The sequence below is a fragment of the Sinohyriopsis cumingii genome, chromosome 14 (assembly GCF_028554795.1).
Source record: "Sinohyriopsis cumingii isolate HCF-2022 chromosome 14, ASM2855479v2, whole genome shotgun sequence".
Classification (NCBI taxonomy): domain Eukaryota; kingdom Metazoa; phylum Mollusca; class Bivalvia; order Unionida; family Unionidae; genus Sinohyriopsis; species Sinohyriopsis cumingii.
The window spans coordinates 18,574,602-18,594,477 of NC_142974.1; the positions used below are offsets into that span (position 1 = coordinate 18,574,602).

The 19,876-nt window shown below is 36.5% G+C and overlaps 1 protein-coding gene across 1 annotated transcript; it reads right to left on the reverse strand.

The window, feature by feature from the left end:
* Positions 1-877: 877 nt before the first annotated feature.
* On the reverse strand, positions 878-16,567 carry LOC149783356 (glutathione S-transferase A-like). The gene is made up of 6 exons (XM_089931558.1): positions 16,318-16,567; positions 10,548-10,613; positions 9,444-9,524; positions 4,924-5,001; positions 2,356-2,424; positions 878-1,247 (listed from the first exon to the last, which is right to left on the reverse strand). Exons 1-6 carry the CDS (start codon positions 16,483-16,485, stop codon positions 1,029-1,031), a joined length of 681 nt encoding a protein of 226 aa, XP_089787684.1. The 5' UTR covers positions 16,486-16,567; the 3' UTR covers positions 878-1,028.
* Between the last annotated feature and the right edge of the window lie 3,309 nt (positions 16,568-19,876).

Below are 19,876 nucleotides of genomic sequence, written 5' to 3' on the forward strand. Positions count from 1 at the left end.
TGCAACCAATGGGCAGATCCTAAAAACAAAAATTCAATCAAGTGATGTCATGTGATTAGGATTTTTAATGCAGCTTTAACAAGTTTTCATTCATATTGCTACGATGTCTGCAGTGTGGCAGTTTATAGTGATGTCTAGCACTGGGGCATCATGCTGCAGACATGTAGTATGATATCCGACCCAGTCACAATATTCTGACACCAGGCTGACCAGTCCTAACACTAACTTCTCAATGCTGAGCGTCTAGCGAGGCAGCTGTTAGTTCCATTTTTGTTAGTCTTTGGTATGACTCGGCCGGGGTTCAAACCCACAACCTCCTGCTTCCGAGGCGGACGATCTAACCACTAGGCCACCGGAGCAGTCTAAAAATGCAATCAAGGGAATGTTGCAAAAGCATAATTGCAAACAAGGACATGCCCTTGAAGCATAAATGCAAACAAGAGCATGCCCTAAAAGCATAAATATAAACAAAGATATGCCCTGAAAGCATATTAAATCAAGATGATCTGATGAATGCAGCATTTTGAAGGCAGTATAACACATTAAAAATGTTATGTAACCTTCATAAATGAGATGCATCATTAAATAGCCCCAAATTGCAAGAAAAACAAGAACAAAAAAAAAAGTTTGGGTGTAAATGTGTATGTGTGTACATGATCATGTTGGTCTGTTTATGCATAAGAGTTGATGGTACATAATAATTGCAATGTTTGGAAGTAAAAGAGATTTATCAAAGAAATCATGCATTTTAATTGTTTTAATCGTACAGTGGTTTTTAATAGGTCAGTATGACGACATAAACTTTCATCAATTTAACAACTTACTTGCATTCCGGCTCTCTACCTCTGCTTTGGGAGGAAAGAAGAGAAAAAAACACTTTTGAATATCATCTCCGCATGTATTGATGCTAAGCAGGGTATGTTACAATAACATTTTGATTTTTGTGTGACTTGTTCAATGTAAGAAAGTCTCACTACTCCAAGCTAAAGTGTGATATAGTAGATGCCATTCACTCTTAGGGAAAAATGCTAAATATGTGACAGGAGATCAGGTTTTTCTGTATCCTTCCAGTGAGGTGGGTAGGTGGACACAAAACTTGGATGGTTCTTCAGACGCTCATAGTACGCCTTGATGTTTGGATATTTAGAAAGATCCATGCAAAACCGATTCATCTGCGCCACGTAAGGGTAGAAGTAGATGTCCGCCATGGAAAAGGCCATTGTATTGGCAATGAAGCCAGTCTTACACTGGAATAGAAAGGCAAGGAAATATAATGTCTGACACTCATGAGCTGTTCAAAGACTGTTAATCCATATATCAGGAAGTTTGGACATCTCTGAGAGATTTAAAACCACTGAGCCATACATCGAGATGTGAGCAGTCTCGGTAAAAGTGTGTACATTCATGAGATTATTTGTCACAAATTTCTCACAAGCCTACGTGTGCTAGTATGTATGTTTTCATGAGTTATCACCCTTGGACCATATTCAATGTGTCTAGATAGCTAACTCTTTCATGCATTCTGGATTAGCCTGCATGCTTCTGATTTACCTACAGACAACTAAACCTTTCTTGAAATTTATTTGATATAAATATGGATGAACATTAGTTTATTTTGTCTATTTCAGAACCGTTGATACCAGATCATCACCCCTCCTGACAAACTTGCATGTTGCGTCAATTCTGCAGCAAGTACACTTAATGGCACCATGGACTGAATTTCAGGTAAAAGGCATCACACACTGTATTTCACCCTCTGAACTTCAGTCTGGACTTAAGTTTATAATTAAGCAATACATTTGTACAGAAACAAAATCTGCCTTTAATTTGACCAACAGGGACATGTTAGTGATAATGGAAATAGCCTGGAATTAAAAATGCTGTTTAGATAAATATCTTAAATAGAACTCAAGTTTCTTTCAGTAGAAATAACATTTCACTAAAGTGAAATCACGTTAATTTTCCTACTCACGTTGTCAGACTCAAAAATAGAAACAGCATTTTTTTCATAAAATAGTGTCAAGCTTGGTCTTTTAAAATTTCTGATAAATTTCACTCTCAGTTTTCGTTTTTTCAACAGCTTCAAGCTACAATTATTGTTGTGTGAATCGATGTTGTCAAATTAGTATTTTTTTATCACAATTGATATGTAAATATAGAAATAAAATAGACAAAGAATGTCACCATGTGTCATAAACAATTAAACCAATACCTTCACAAAAATATTCTATACAGCATCTCCTCCAAAGCTGCTGGAACAAAAGTGACCATGGAGCAAAAGTGACCGTTCCTTTTGTTTTCTCACAAAGGTGGACTTTATAATAATGGAAGGAGCAAATAGTAAAGATGACATACCTGTTCTAAGTGTTTTTCCCATCGACTCAATTCATCACGTGCCTTTTGAAGTCTCTCTTCAAAAACTTTCTGGAATTTAAATTGTTTCATTGGTTTACGCATCATCATAGCACCAGTGTAAATGAAGATTATGATGCCAGTGTAAATGAAGATTACAATGCCAGAGTAAAAGAGATTACGATGCTGCAAACAATGCGTGCATTAAATAATTTAAATGGGCTTTAAAGAATGAACACATTGAATTTCATGTCATAGGTTTAAAGTAATGAAAAGAAGGTTCGTAGGTTTTTATGGACCTTCATGAATTCAAGTAAAACTGAAGGAGGACTAGTACTTTGAATCATGGTAATATTCTATTAATTTTAGTTAAATGAGAATTTCAACCGCTGTTGCATTATCTGCTCTTTTTGTTTCTGTAGATTATTGGATAATCTATTATTTTTCTCCATGATGTAACCAGGCTTGCTTGTTTTACTATCCAACATGAGCTTTAGTCATGATTTATGTTGAATAATAGAGAAACATGATCCTTTAGCTCACTGGAAAATTATATATATATATATATATATATATATATATATATATATATACATATATATATATATATATATATATATATATATATATATATATATATATATATATATATATATATATATATCATCATCATCATCATTAGTCCCATAGTCTGGTAGATGGTTGGGGCACTGCGCAAGACCAAACAACCAGCTTCATCCATTCCTCTCGAGTTTCCATTTTTCTCAGTGAGTCACTCAATGTCAAGCCAGTCCACTATCAAATGTTTACATATATATATATTTGAACCTGTCTCTATGGATTTCGTATGTACAATCGTATGAAGACTGAACCAAAGTCATGTGGACTTGATCCAATTCCAACATCAATGCTGCTTGAGTGCTTAGGTCCAGTATTGCCTTCACTAACTGATGTTATTAATACCTCTCCCTCATCCGGGGAATTCCCATCATTTTTCAAAACTGCTATTGTAAAGCCTCTGCTGAAGAAACCAACACTAGACCATAACGATTTAAAGAACTACCGCCCAGTTTCTAATCTCCCATTCATTTCAAAAATCTTAGAAAATGTTGTTCTATCCCAGCTTGTATCTCATCTAAATTCAAACAGTCTTTTTAACAATGTACAATCTGCATATCGCTATTGCCATAGTACTGAAACTACTCTTCTAAAAGTAGTTAATGACATTCTTTCTGCATTGGATAGCGGAAAGATTACAGTCCTCACCCTCCTTGATTTTTCTGCAGCATTTGACACAACAGACCACGATATATTACTTCACCATCTCCAGCATGTATTTGGCATTCATGATACAGCCTTACTGTGGTTTAAGTCCTACTTGGTCAACAGGACACAAATTGTATCTGCAAATGGAATACACTCCAGCCCAATTGATCTATGTTGTGGTGTTCCACAGGGGTCTGTTCTTGGACCTGCTCTCTTCATTCTGTACACTCAGTCGCTCTCAAGTGTCATAGATCATCATCCAGTGTCTCATCAATTGTACGCTGATGACACCCAAATATACAAATCTAGCCATCCAACTGAAGTTGATGCTACCATCCAAGGTGTAGAGAGGTGCATTTCTGATGTGAAATCATGGATGACATGTAATAAGCTGCAGATGAATGATGATAAAACTGAGGCCATTCTGATCGCAACACAAAGACTTTCTCTTCACATCCTTTACCTCCTTCACATCGTTTACCTCAAACAATAAATATCAGCAGCACTAACATTAAATTCACACAATCAGTACAAAACCTAGGTGTTACTCTGGACAGTACACTCACATTGCACCAACATGTCATGAACATGCAAGGCTGCATATCTTGAGCTGAGACACATCAGCTCAATTTGCAGATATCTTTCAGTTAATGCCACTAAAACACTTGTGTATTCATTAGTACTTTAAAGCCTAGACTACTGTATCTCAGTTCTGTCTGGTTCATCTCAATATCTGCTCCAGAAACTTCAAAAAGTTCAAAACACAGCTGCTCGGATCATACTTAGAGTACCATGATCAGAACACACCTCCCTGCTGCTCTGTACCCTAAACTGGCTATCCATTCGAACCAGAACCAAACACAAAATTTGTTCTCTGTGCTACATTTCACTGTCGGAATTAGTTTCATGCTCAGAGTCGGAAATATGGAGACAAAATTATTACTTTCTTTAATCACCTAATGACCACATATCAAAAAACCCTAAGTTCATGCTTCACATTAGTATGATCCATCAGTAAGCCTTTGCAAGCCAAAGCTTTGTACATCAACCCATGCACCACAAAACATAACCCAATTAGCTAATATAAGGAATTATTACTATATCAAATTAATGAATACGTATACGTTCGAATATCATGTTAAGAAATTAGAGTGACTCCATTTCATGCTTCTGTAAAGTCTAGCAAAAACTGTGCATTTTGATGATGGCTCCAAAAGAGTGACTAATTGCTTGGTTTTATCAATATTATTATACAATATATAATCATAATTATAGCAATTGAAATAGGAACAGCTTAAAACAAACCTCATTTCTTTCCTCTGGCTTGGTTCGCCATTGGTAGTACACGACACCCGACACTATATTCTCCTGTATATTACTGGACTGTAATAATAATAATAATAATAATAATAATAATAATTGCAATGATGATGTTGTTGTTGTGTTTAATGCCATTTTTCAGCACAAGATAGGCTATACATGGCGGCCAGTATTAATGGTGGAGGAAGAACCGGGAAAAAATACAGAAAGAACCACTGATCCACGAAAAGCTACTGGCAAACTTTCTCACATACCCACATAGGCTGAACATGCAACTCAAACCCACAAAGACAGTGGTGAGATGGCAGTGACCACTCGGCCACTCTGGGCCCCTCAATGATGATGATGGTGATGATGATGATGATGACAGAGTCCTTAATTATGAATTAACATTTCTGGTTTCTTACAATGGCTCTACAAACAAAACTTGACACCACACTGCATAGACAACTTGATAACACACTGCATACAAAACCTGATACCACATTGCATAGAAAAACAACTTTTTATTAGAGGAAAACGTGAACCAAACCATTTGCAATTTTCAAAATGAAATGTTGTCCATGGCACCAGGGTCGTGCAGAGGATTTGGGGGCCCCAGCATCATTCAGCTTTGTCCCCCGCAAATAATAATAATAAATAAATAGTCGATTATAAGAAGTACAGCTTTCTTTTGTTACAAGGTCATTTTTCTTGCACTTCATTTTGCAAATTCTTCAATGATATCATGGACTTCAAGTTTTCACGCTAATTCACACTCAATACTCAAAATGGCAAGATCACTAGTTCGTTCTTGTCCCATAAGTGAGCACAAGAAATTCTTGATGAGTTTCAATTTACTGAAAGAATGCTCACTTGAGGCAACTGTTATTGATATCACTACTTTTCTGAAGAGTTCACCAAGCTTCAGTTCTGAAATCTTGTTCAACAAGTCAAATGGAGAAAGAGGTCTCTCACCTAAATTTTCTGCATGAATTTGTTTCATATGAAGCAATTCTTCAGACAGTTCAGTGTCAGTTATGTCACATGAATATTTCTTTGAAAAATCAGAACAAGCACTCTTAATTTCATCTTTAGACTGTTTTTGATACTCCCATAAGAAAGAGAATGTAGCCAAGATTTTTTGAATGGCTGTGAAATGAACTGTAAGTCCACCAAAAACTGAATAATGTGATTTTAAAAACAGAGTTCTCCGAAAAGCTGCCACTTCTTCTGATTCCAATTCCATTGAATCTGTGATATGTTCATCGCCTTCAACTTGTTCTCCAGCAAAATGTTTACGCTTCACTTTCTGATGGATTGGAAATTCAGAACTGATTTTTGCAGACACTGCCACTGTTTTGGCTTCTTTCAAAATTGTTGGCCAGCCATTCTGAACAGATTTGAAGTGACTAATCAATGTCACAATAATTTTTAACCTCAACATCAACAGTTGCCTTTCTTGCCTGAATGACTGGTTGCAGCGATCAATCAATGTGAGGACTTTCATCCAAATGCCTGCCATGAGAACACATTTGAAGAAGTTCATATACTTTATGGCACCTTTCATATCAGTTTGTGTTTTTGCAGTAAGATTCAAGCTCTAAACTTCTTCCAAAGAGGCAATGATTTCACACAAGTGATTATAAAAGGGGTGAATGCTATAAAGTCTCTCAGTCCATCGCATCCCAGATTGCTCATGCAGAGACACGCCATGCAGCTTCTTTTGTAATACTTCCCAGCGTTGTGGACTAGCAGAGAAGATGGTATAAAGAGTTTGAACAATTCCAAAAAGGTCTCAGCATCTGTGCAGCTTGAGGCAGCATTCAGTCTACACAAATTCAATGTATGACAGCCTTATGGTGAGAATATAGAAAGTGGGTTCTTCTTTAGGTAAATTGCTTGAACACCTTGTACTTTCCTGCCATGTTGGCCCCATTGTCATAGCCTTGGCCACGGCAGTCCTCAAAGCGAATTTTCAAAGTTTCCAAAGTCTCCAGAACTAATCTTGCAATATCAGATCCAGTCTTTTTTTGCACAATCTACAAAGATTGAAAACCGCTCTTCCATAGAAAATTTTCCAAGTTCTTCATGTACGTATCATATGACAAAAGTAGTTTGTTCAGTATGACTCACATCAGGGGTGGCATCAACCATAATTGAAAAATACATTGCAGATTCACACTCTTCTACGGTTCGTCTCCGAACTTCAGCAGCACAAAGTCCAATGAATTCATTTTGAGAACGATTTGAGAGATAATGCGCTTGAAGCCTTAACTTTCATCACATGTTCCTTGAGAATTGGATCATAATGCGAAATCAGTTCTAGCAATCCTAAGAAATTTCCATTATGAGGATCTCCAATAATGCCAGACTTTCCGCAAAAAGCCAATCCACGTTCACCAAGAAACAGAACCACATCCAAGATTCGTTCTAGAATTTTTCTCCATGTAGCTGCTTCAGTGAGGATTTGGCGATCCAGAAAATATTCAATTAACCGATCATTCTTCACTTCACGCCACTGAATTTAGCACTGTTTATGGGCTTTTGAATGCTCATGCTCAGGAATACGATTGATAAGATGCTTCCATTTCTTTCCAGGTCAGCATCCTTCCATCATTGCAAGTGATGAAGTCAAGCGTTGAACCTGACTTTCAGGTGAAAATAATTGAGATGGCAAACAAAATAGTGCCATCTTTGCTCGGCTAAATACAAGCCAATCTCGCGAAAATGGTTCCCCATCTGGCATTTAACCTTTCAAAACAGACATTCGAAATATGAGATTTCCAGTATCTTTTGGCAGCTTCAGTGGATAAGAATGTTCAGTTTCAAATTCTTCAAAGTCAAATGGCTGCAACAAAACTGATCCAGTTGGCCTTGCAGAAGGATTATCACTCTCACCAGTTTCAGTGATTTAACTGTTCTCAAAAATGGCTGGTGTACTTGTACTGTCACTGTCAGCACTGTTACCAGTAACAGATGCACCTAAGTCATGTCCAGTGGTATCAGCTTCTAAACGCTCTATAGCTGCTGGAACAAAAGGTTGGATGTCAGGGTCATCTTTCTGAGTTGATGAACTACTGAAAGGGGCATCTGAGGTCTTCGGAGTTGTCGTAATTCCAACATCAAAAAAGGTTTGCCTCCCTATTTACACGTGAATTATTTTCAATTTGGAAGACATCGGCAGATCACCGCTCACAGATCCTTTTTATGCAAAATATATGCATGACGACTGATGTTTCAGACCAAGAGAAAGTGACGAATTGACGAAGTCATATAAATCTCACGTCAGTCAAGTGAGTCGCATTACCGGTAGAAACTATATAGCAGAACGATTCAACCCGTCATCCCACTTCCTTTTCTTCCCTATCTCATATTGATATTAGTTACTTCGTGCTGCAGTGCATGTTATAACTGATTCTCTATATAAAATAAAATTAAAAAAAAAACGCAAGCTTTCGGCCGGCAGAATTTGCCGTGTTTGATTGCGTGTGGGGGCCCCCTGGGGGCGGGGCCCTGAGCAAATTGCTCAGGTATCTTGGCCTCTGCACGGCCCTGCAAAATGTATGAGATTGGACACCCTTTCCTGATTAATCTTGCATACTTCTCTAAAAGGTATTAAGGGTATACTTTCCAAAATAGTATTCTATCCTTTAGTACAACGACAGTTCTCTTAGCCGATATTTCTACCCTGATACAGAATGTGTGTGTGTGTGATTTTGATTTTTAACGTAATTTTAACAATGTTCCAGTCATATTGCTACGATCTCTGCAGTGTGGCAGTTTTAAAGTGATGTCTAGCACTAGGGCATCATAACACAGACAGGTAGCATGATATCCCACCCAGTCACATTATCCTGACACCAAGCCGACCAGTCCTAACACTAACCTCTTAATGCTAAGCACCTAGCGAGGTAGCTGTTAATACCCTTTTTAGAAGTCTTTGGTATGACTAGGCCGGGGTTTGAACCCACGACCTTCCGCAACCGGTGCGGACACTCTAACCACTAGGCCACCGGAGAGGTCGACACCGAACGACAAAAGGGACAATTTGAAAGCTACAGTTCGAACTGAGATCTCCTACACAACTGCCTTGTGTTCTGTGATATCGAGGTAAAAGTTTTCCAACTGGGTTTAAGTTACATGCTGCATAGAAACTAACTTTCGCAATGACAGTATTTACCCACTTTCAGTCTTATACAGTATTCGCGGTGTGTGTGTGTGCATTTTGTGCTGCTATCTGTGTGACAATAATCTTTATCCATAATTAAATACTAGTTATCACACAAAGCCACAAAAAAAACATAATTAAATTTACAACATTTTTGGAACATTGGTCAGTAACGTTGCAGAAAATAAAATCTCTGTACAGTAAATAAACCCATATTCTAATGTATATATCTACGTATGTATGTATCTATGCATGTATGTACGTATGCATGCATGTGCTTGTGTATACATGCATGCGTATGTGTGTGTGTATGTGTGTGTGTGTGTAAACCTATATTCCAATGTGTTTCTATTACCTCGTACATTTTCTGGAGTACTGCAGCCATTTCTTTTGGATCATCTGGAATCAACATGGTTCCATGGTTCTTGTATCTTGTCTAAAAAGATTTTTGTTTTTAAAAATGATTTCACAGAAGATATAGATAAATCGATGATTTATAATTCAGAAATTTTCTCATAATAATGAACACGATGACTGGAATAGTTGATTCTGGGAATATATAGAACTTTGAGGACGGCGCACTTGGAGAAAGAGAGGTTCGCTGGCTTCAGAAGGTGTGATTTCTTATATCATGAAATTCAGAAGGAATGAAAAAATGTTGGTCTGAATCTGGGGCTATGTGCAGTAACAACATCGTTTTACGCAAAATATGCAGAGAGTTGATTCCCCTGATGTCTTTTTTTAGAATGGCGATGGAATGAAAAATTCCTTAGCTCTAAGCAATTGGTACGAAATTTCTGAATATATTAAGAAAATAATAAACTCAAAGGAAACAGAAGAAATATTCGCTGCGATTAAGCACTATGAAAGTTGTATTCATTTAATGATATCAAACTGTATTACATTTTTTTAAAAGTAAAATGTACACTACACTTATCGTCAATTGAGACATTCATCAGTGAACACATATCTACAAAAGAGTGTTGTGTTGGTTTCTAAATATCATTTCTAGATCTGTATTTTCATCAGAACAATGAATATATCAATCAGTAAGCATGTGACTATACAAAGAAAGATTTGTGCATGAAATACGTCTAGACTTTTATATCCACATAGTTAATTTATATAAGATAATACAAATTTCAACATATACAGGGCCTTGTTGAGTCCTTGTTTCTAGAATGCACTTTATATTCTTCACGTGTTAATACTCCATCCAGTGGAGATTATTATACGACCTTTCCGCTAAACAAAAAAGAATTAAGAATTCAGCGATCCGTTCTCTGTTAGCGGTGAACCGACATTTATTTATTTATTGTAGTAGTAGTAGTAGTAGTAGCAGTAGTAGTACTATTCCATTGTTCCAGTGTTCCATTGATGCCATCAAAAGAAAGGAGGTAATTTGGCACCGATACTAATATAAAAGACCACAGACGGCTTTAAAACATGGAGTACCTACCTCAAGATACTGACAAATTGCATTGGATTCATTGACAACAATATCCCCGTCTCTGAAAGTAGGAACCTGAAAAATGTTTAATAATAATACAAGTTTTGTTTTACAACGCTGTCATAAAAATTATAAATATTAGTAAAGAAAATTTCGAACTGCCATTTTAAACAACTACAATCATAATATGAGATACGTTTATTATACAGACATACTGGTTCGCTATATGATAGACACAGGAACCCGCGGGTCTATTTATTTCTGCACAACTTGTATCGTTAAATCTCTTGTTGTAAATTACCCCACTGATTCTAGCATGTACTAGTCCAGACGTTTTCGTAATTTTTGTGTTAAGTGTTTGCTTTTTATATGAAAATTGTTTTCTGTATTTCCCTGACTAAGATCTTGTTGAGCCGTAAAGTCGGGATACTGTTTTCAATTTTTGTGTTAAGTGTTTGTTTTTTATATGAAAATTCCTTTCTGTATTTCCCTGACTAAGATCTTGTTGAGCCGTAAAGTCGGGATACTGTTTTCAATTTGCGCTGTTATCAAATTAATGGTCAAACTAGTTTTCAAACTTTCTCCGCAGCACGGTCCATGGTGTTTGAAAGATTGTAAGAAAAACGAAACGAAAGGTGTCCCTAAATGAGAGCTGTTACTCAATAATCAATATGCATATGTACCCATATGTCACAAGTATAGGGACAGGTACGAGTGTAGGTAGGTAAATAATTATTTGGTAGGTAAGTTAGAACAGAACATAGCTTTATTGATTTAACATATGCAAGAAACGCATAGTCCGTATATTACCGTATATACTCGCGTATAAGCCTGTTTGCATATACGCCGTCCCCCCGATATGCATAATATGTACCCATATATCACAAGTAGATGGATAGGTACGAGTGTAGGTAGGTAAATAATTATTTGGTAGGTAAGTTAGAACAGAACATAGCTTTATTGATTTAACATATGCAAGAAACTCATAGTCCGTATATTACCGTATATACTCGCCTGTTTGCATATACGCCGATCTCCCAAACTGAATAGGTATAAACACTAATAAGTGGACGACCCGCGTATAAGCCGATCCACAACTGAGTGACATCACGCGGTAAGTTCTAAATGTATTGATTTAGGCAAACATTTTTTAAATTTAATAACCCCGTAATAGGTTGACCACAGGGTCAGAGAACCATCCCAAGGTCACCTTACAATCAAAGATTTCTGGTTATCAGGTAATCTAGGGATAATAAATATAATCAACAGAAAAAGAAAACACACACACACATGCAGACATGCATATGGCACACACTCATGGACTTTTGTGATATTACAGTATTTTATTTATATTTACCATCAAGTCAAATACAAGTTACATGTTCATTATTGAGGTCCATTTTTGAAGAAATTGGACCTATTTTTTATTTACCTTAGCAATGTATTTTTCAATGTTCTTATGCATTGCACCTATCTGCTTAAAATCAAAAATAGAAGGAATTTTCATATTGAATCTGCAAGTATAAATATAATATTTTGCCCAAAAAAAAGCAGGAAATTACACAAACTGTCCAGTTGTTCACTTCCTAGGAATTTTTATTGTTTTAGAGAAATGTACAATATTTGGGCATAAACGTGCAAAATCTTCAATAAAACGGCACCAAAACGGTGAAGTAATACTGCATCACAAAAGAGATACTCATTTTCACTCATACAGAAAGTACATTTGTTCTCCTCTAATATGTTAATTCTTTTAAGAAAATCATTAGTAGCGATTATTCTATGGATTAATTTAAAGTTAAAAGAGATCAACTTGGTATCCTTGGTACAGCATTTCGCCAGGCTATAAATCTCAGACCACTCCTCACTACTTATATTTTTATTAAATATTTGCATCCAAGTTTGTTGCATTGCAGTGTGTTGCCTTTTAGCTTTTTTTAAAAAAATCTTTGTAAACAAACTTGAGTGAATTTTTCTCTTGCCAGTACATTATTTTATCCTCCTGCTTATCAAAATTATTATGTACTAAATGGTTTTTTTATGGCATCTTTCCATGCTTTTGGAATTTTGGATATTAAGGAGAAGTATTTCAAAAAAATCGTCGCTTCTAGTTTTTTGTTTTATTATTTCAAAAGATATTAAATTACCGTGATCATCTACTAGATCATTCACAATTTCAAAACCAGCTTCTGTCCAGGATTTGTATTGATAGAACATTTTTTTTTTGGGGGGGGGGCCAAAATTTAAAATACTCATGGATAGATACTCATTAGGACTTTGCGGTTCCTCTTTCCAATGAGATACTGCCAAAATTACATCTCTCCAAAAACTGTTTTTAATGAACTTTATTTCGGCAAACTTATATTAACAAAAATTATTAAAAAGACATGGCATACACTTGTTTAAAAGTAATTTATTTAATTTTGTTTTCTTATTTTGTCTGCCTAATTTAGATTTGTGTATAACTTGATCGAACGTTGACGATAATTGAGCATTCGCGAGTTGCTGTAGCACTACCTCTCCCTTTTGACTTAATTATTGTTTGTTTATGCATTATTGAATTGGACATTTTATATCAGTGCACCAGTAATTACGTTTTTTTCTGCCTTGAAATTGTAAATACCTAACTCCTTAAAATGTGATCCCAGTATGACGACACAAAAAAAAAATAATAGGGTTTGATTCAACGCTAGCAGTTAGGCAGCAGAACGTCTTTATATAATGGCGCCACCACATGTACATTGTAGATTTAAACATGCACAGAATGAAGTACATCCCTTGAGTCGAATCATGGGCACCACTGCACTAACTTCAATGATAACTCCAAACTACAATAAAGAAGTTGCAGAAATAATGCTTCGAAAATTATGCCAATGCCGTAAAAGCTGAGTTGTTGTTTGCTTTTGATGTAAGCGACGTTACACTATAACCGTCAACTCTCACGCCGGGAGGGGAAATTTTTTTACCTCCCAATTTAATAATATTTCCCGATTTTTGCAGAGAACTCTCAATTATTACATTATATCTTCGATTTTCAGTTATTCTTAAAATGAAAAGTCCTACATAAATAGATATATCGTATGCAATCCATCGAAACAATGTTCAGTTTTATAACCTGTGAACATTGTTGTGACGAAATAATTACTTTACTATAAAGAATTCGCTTCTAAAGTAAATAGAATCTTAAATTTAAACATTACTCACGTAAATATATGATTTTTTTTTACCTCTACAAGAATACAAAAGTCAGAAAATAAACCAGAATAAAAAAATAAACGCAACAATAAAACTGTCGACAATTAATTTCAATCCCAAGAATGATCAACATGAATGCTTAACTCCATATGTTATAGCGCCATTCCAACCAAAGAAACTTAACATGGGTGAACACCTGGTATTTTTATACCATATACACGAACGTTAATTGCCATCGCTAAATTCAAAAAAGGAATGAAAATACATACCATGCAGCATATGTGTCATCAAAAGACTAATTCAGACTACATATGTTTATAGTAAACAATACTAAATGCTTTACGAGCTGACAATAAGGAAATAAGGTCGGATATACAACGAGGGAAAAATAGTTGTCACATGTATGATACCGTGCGGCAGCCTATTTAGATAACTTTTGGTTCAGCAGAATTGGGAATCCTTTATTTGCCAATCAATTACTGATGCTTGCCTAACACACACTAGTGTAGAACATGTTTTTTTTTTTTTTTTTTTTGGATAATTATGACAGAGGGCCACTTGTTTTCACGAAATAGTTGCATCGATAAGCAGGATTAACTTTTAATTAGTAGCGCCGGCTTTTCTGCTTGTTTATTTACCTAATGTGCAGTTTGGCCACAGCTGACCTGAATATGAAAATAGGACATGTCCTGGGGGAAAATAAGGGGCGTCAAAGGGAAAAACGGCGCGTCCTTTGCGAATTCCACGCATTTTATACCCGTAAGATCAGTTAATATTTAGTGAAAACAAGGTTTTAAAAATGCGACGAAAAACCTCTCAAACTTGTAATTCCCAATCTCCCTTTTTTATTTATTCAGTGGCCTACTTGGATTTTGAAAAGTTTGCAGGTATGCCTTACACCCCGTTTCAGAAAACTATGATAATCGTGCTAATATTACGGAATGAAAGGCAATTACGCATCAATGTACTGGCATAGTTGCCGGTCAAAATTCCCTCTTAATACAAGCCAGTTTCAGGGTTTTAATGATTAACTGGCCTATATTGTTGTCGGAAAACGAAAGACAAAGCAGGCCAACTATCAACAAAGGATCCATTGTGTGGAAATTTATGATCTTGTTCAGCCAAAACACAAAACTAAAGTAGATTATAATGAGAATTTTAGCCTTTAATATTACCACTCTTCGTGAACATGTACGTTATGCTGGTTATGTGCCTTGTACAATTAAACGTGCGTACATTTTGATAAATATTACCTCAGTTTGTAGGATCGCTTATATCGTTGAAAATAAGTAACCCGTGAGCGCGCGATTCAAAGTAAATGAAACAGCTATTAAGGACTAGCTGAAATATCTGGAAGAATACAATTTGGTCGAAACAATGAATAAAGCAAAATCTGCATCTAATATGTTTGGGAATAAGTAAAGATCTAAGTGACGCTATGCACGCTTTGCACTGTGTAAGTACTGTGCATTATAGTTCAACCTGGTCTCCCGGGTAAACTCAACCGGCATGCGAATTATAAAGTCTGTATTTACCTTTATTTAATTTCCTGAAGGAGAAATCAGAAAATATGCACATGCAAAATAATAACAAAATCAATCATTGTACTTTATAACAGTGTAATAAGTGTCGGGACACTGAACATGATTTTTGTTATACACGAATATATCTTAGGACAGAGAAACAATATTTGTTTCGTGTCCCAAGATTTACAGCCATTACAGTAGTCAACAAAAAGACAAAATCTGTCAGGTTTAGACATTGACCCGCGGATAAGCCAATCCCTCTTCTTCCAGGGCTTTCCCCCAAATTATTCGGCGTTTACGCGAGTATATACGGTACATAGTGCATAAACAATACAGCTCTATAAATGGATGACAGTACATCACATATTGCACATACAACACATAATGGTGATAGAAAACCTGTTTACACCTAGCTCATGGAATACTGGGGTGGGGGCTGAGAGAGAGAGAAAGAGAGTAGCCAGGCTGACTTGCGTGAAAAGATGGATGGATGGATTTTGAGTAAGTAGACAGGTGGGTAGGTAGCTAAGTATGTGGTTAAGAATATATATCCAGTCAGGTGTGTGAAAACATTGTTCTGTGTGTAGTTTGCCTGTGACAAGTTTGGATTTCAAGATGCGTATCAGCGAATTACCCTACTAAAAAAAAACGTTATGAACTTTTTACGTACACGAGAGAGTTTGTATTGATTTTAGAAACAAATATGCCTCATATGCACAGTAAGTGGCCTATCAGAACTAGGTCAGTGTTCTAAATTATCAGCTTAAGTTCAAGGACTGATGTAAAGTCTACATTTATTACACAGGCTTGCTGACAAGATATGAATATACACCATTTCTGAGAGAGAGAGAGAGAGAGAGAGAGAGAGAGAGAGAAAGGGGGAGGAAGGGAGAGCTGCATAGCGAAAAAGGATGTGCATGTGTGAGACTGAGAGCGTATTCTAGTCGTTCAAAAATAATTCTTTTACTCCATGTGGATGTGGATTTGCAGGATTGTGTGTTTAGTTCGAGGCTACAAAAACAAACGAGAGAGAGAGAGAGAGAGAGAGAGAGAGAGACCTGTCCTCTAGGGTTAAGTTTCATGATCTCTTCTGTCTTGTGTTCCTCCTTGGAAAACTCAATTAATTTGTTGGGATAGCCACCAAACCCCTTTTCCTCAAGAGCAATCATAACCCTCCAGCATGGAAGGCTGCCAGACCCCCAGTACAAAAACATTTTTTCCTCCATTGCAACTGCTTCACAAACCTATCTTAAACTAACACTGTACGCGCCAGGCACATCTATAAATAGACAGAAACTGACTTGTGTCTGTTTTCTGAGCAGATAGTATAACGGTACCAATTGCGCAAGTCCAGATGGGCGGAGCTTACATTGTAGGAACATTGCATTCAGAAATAAAGAACACTAGCTGTAATTGGTGCATTATGTAAGAGTTGTACTTTCTGTTAGTTTATGTTAATTTCTATGTAGATGATAATTTTTTTTATTTTTTTGGAAAAAATTTTAACATCGTACACATGGCTGAAAATGTGCTTGTTGTGAATAGATAACTCTTACCCATGTCTAGTTCCAGCAGAGTTATCTCTCTTAAATGCAATGGAGTACCTGGTTATGTCAATGTCAAATTGACATTCTAGCATTGTTCTCTATGACAGCGTGTGACATGCATGCTGAGGTAGGATAGAAAGTATATTTATTTCACAAAACATTAGCATTGAGGTATATGGAAAAACAATTAGTACCGTGATGCCAGATAATATATTCTATACATTAAGTTAGACCATTCGATTAAATAGGGTGTGCAGTGTTTGAGATAACTCTATGGCACGCAATAGTATATTGAAGGTTTTTTTTGACCGATAGACTTAATGTAGTATATTACTGTATAAATCTTACCCACAGAAAATGCGTTCGTACCAGTATAGTACCGTCCTTCCTACATATGTAAACCAAACAATATCAACCAACGTATGCAACTGTTTTCCTGTCTACCGGTCTAAACGCACCCGCATAGATGCACACTGTACATGCAGTCCATTCATTTTAGTACGACATCTAGCTCTTTCAAGTTGTAGTATATGTTGTGACCACTATTTTTATTTATTTCGGGCTTGAATCTTTTTTTCTTCAAATTATTGAATTCAAGTGATTATTTTCTCTGGACATACAAAAGTGCTTTGATAACATTTTTGGATAGAGGCATTCACTGGAATTAAAATTGAATTCAAACCTATATTTCGTGAGTTTCGTGTTCCATTTACGTTCTCCAAATATTTCTTTTTCTTCATAAAGCCCATGGTTTAATTCTTCAGTATCTATCGGCTTTGATACTCCTCTACCCTGATTAATTTAGCTGATGTTATCAATAATTATGAAAATACATTTTCGACCTATGCCTAACGATTTGACTTACTCGGTTTCCACTGCATTAGTCTTTGAATGTCGATACCACTTTTTCAATTTCAGTACTGACGGGGTAGGCGGGGGGTAGGAGGTGATTGGCAGCATACTTATTTGTGTCATGATTGAAGATATTATTTTTATATCATCGTAAATATGTTTTAATCTTATGTTCCATCAGCAAACTATTTGTGTTTGTGCATAACAAAGTCATATTTACAAATAGCAAGTCATGTTTTCACATAACAAAGTCATGTTTTCACATAACAAAATCGTGTTTACAAATAGCAAAGTCATGTTTTCACATAATAAAGTCATGTTTTCATAACAAAGTCATGTTTTCACATAACAAAGTCATGTTTACAAATAGCAAAGTCATGTTTTCACATAACAAAGTCATGTTTTCACATAACAAAGTCATGTTTTCACCTTATTGATTTATAAGATCATTATGATAAAAGTCATACATTTAGAACTGAGAATGAACCAGAATAGATTTATCGGTATACATACGGATAAGCTTTAGCTCTGACCTTACAAAACCAGAGAATCTTCATGAAATATCTTTGGATGTAAATATAGGACCGTCTATCAAAAATTGGATCGTCTATGATTCAGAAGCTCTGAAGCAATTCGACATTAACACTATTCACCCTTTTTCTCGGGTTCTCCTTGTACTGCCGAAAGCCGAGTTGTGCATCGGTTCGAAGAATTGTTTTTTCAAAATCATTTCTTGATTTTTCCTGAAGTCAGCGTTAAACTAGCTGCATTCATTTTGAATTGTCAAACTAGAAATCCATATAGACTTGTGTTATTTATATGCCCAGATCCAAGTGTAATTGCTGGTTGTGCTAGTGGATATAGACTTGTGTTATTGACATGCCCAGATCCAAGTATAATTGCTGATTACGTGTGTGTGTGATTTGGATTTTTAACGTAGCTTTAAGGTCTCACTCGATAGTTTCGTATTTTGAGACCCCCCCTCCCCAAGTTTTAAGGTAGAAGGCATGAACCTAATTATCACAAGCCTAGCATTTATAAATTCACACATAAGCTAAATCTATAATGTGGTTTAGATTTACTTTGAGTTAGGCTTGGAAATAGGTTGGCTTGTTGGTGACTGCCTGTCACAGTTAGATGAGCATTGGAGATCAAATGCGTAACTTGGTCTGCAAATGAGCTTGGCTTACGTATTTACGTGTGTCTGCTACATAGGTAAATATCTAACAATCTAGATGGTTGAGGGGTGATGAAAAGTATGCTAATTTTTTATAGTACTATTGAACTTTATTCATGCATAAGGTACATAATGATTCTTTTAGCTGCATTTCACTGGAAAATATTCAAAATAGCTATTTCTTGTCAAAAATGAATGTAACATTGAGGGGTTTGTGGCAGTGTTGGTTCAGTATAAAAACCACCAGTTGCATCATGAATTAACCTGATTACTGCAGTCAAAATCTCACATGCATGCTTTCTACAAAAATCACTAGTTTGTTTTTATTTGTGTCTTCAGTGTAAAATTATTCTCATTTGTCTGTAATTGGTCATTGTTGGATGAAATTTCACAAGATAAACTGTCCAGTGAGACCTAACAGCTGTTCAGTCATATCGCTACGATTTCTGCAGTGAGACAGTTTATAGTGATGTCTAGCATGGGGCATCATGCCGCAGACGATGTCCCCCACCCAGTCACATTATCCTGACACCAGGCCGACCAGGCCTAACACTAACCCCTTAATGCTGAGCGCCAAGCGAGGCAGCTGTTAGTACCATTTTTTTAAAAAAAATCTTTGGTATGACTCGGCCGGGAGTCGAACCCACGACCTACCGCATTCGAGGCGGATGCTTTAACTGCTGATTGCGTTAGTGGATATAGACTTGTGTTATTTACATGCCCAGATCCAAGTATAATTGCTGATTGTGTTAGTGGATACAGTTGTTGTTGTTATAGGGTTTAACGCCATTTTTCAGCACAAGATAGGCTATACATGGCGGCCAGTATTAATGGTGGAGGAAGAACCCGGGAAAACCCCAGAAAGAACCACCGATCCACGAGAAGTTACCGGCAAGCTTTCTCGCATGTCCACATTGGCCCATGCAGACAGAGTTGAGATGGCAGTGATCCGTGACGGAGAGTGCTTTAGACCACTCGGCCAATCGGAGCCCCTAGTGGATACAGACTTGTGTTATTTGCATGCCCAGGGAAAACCCCGGA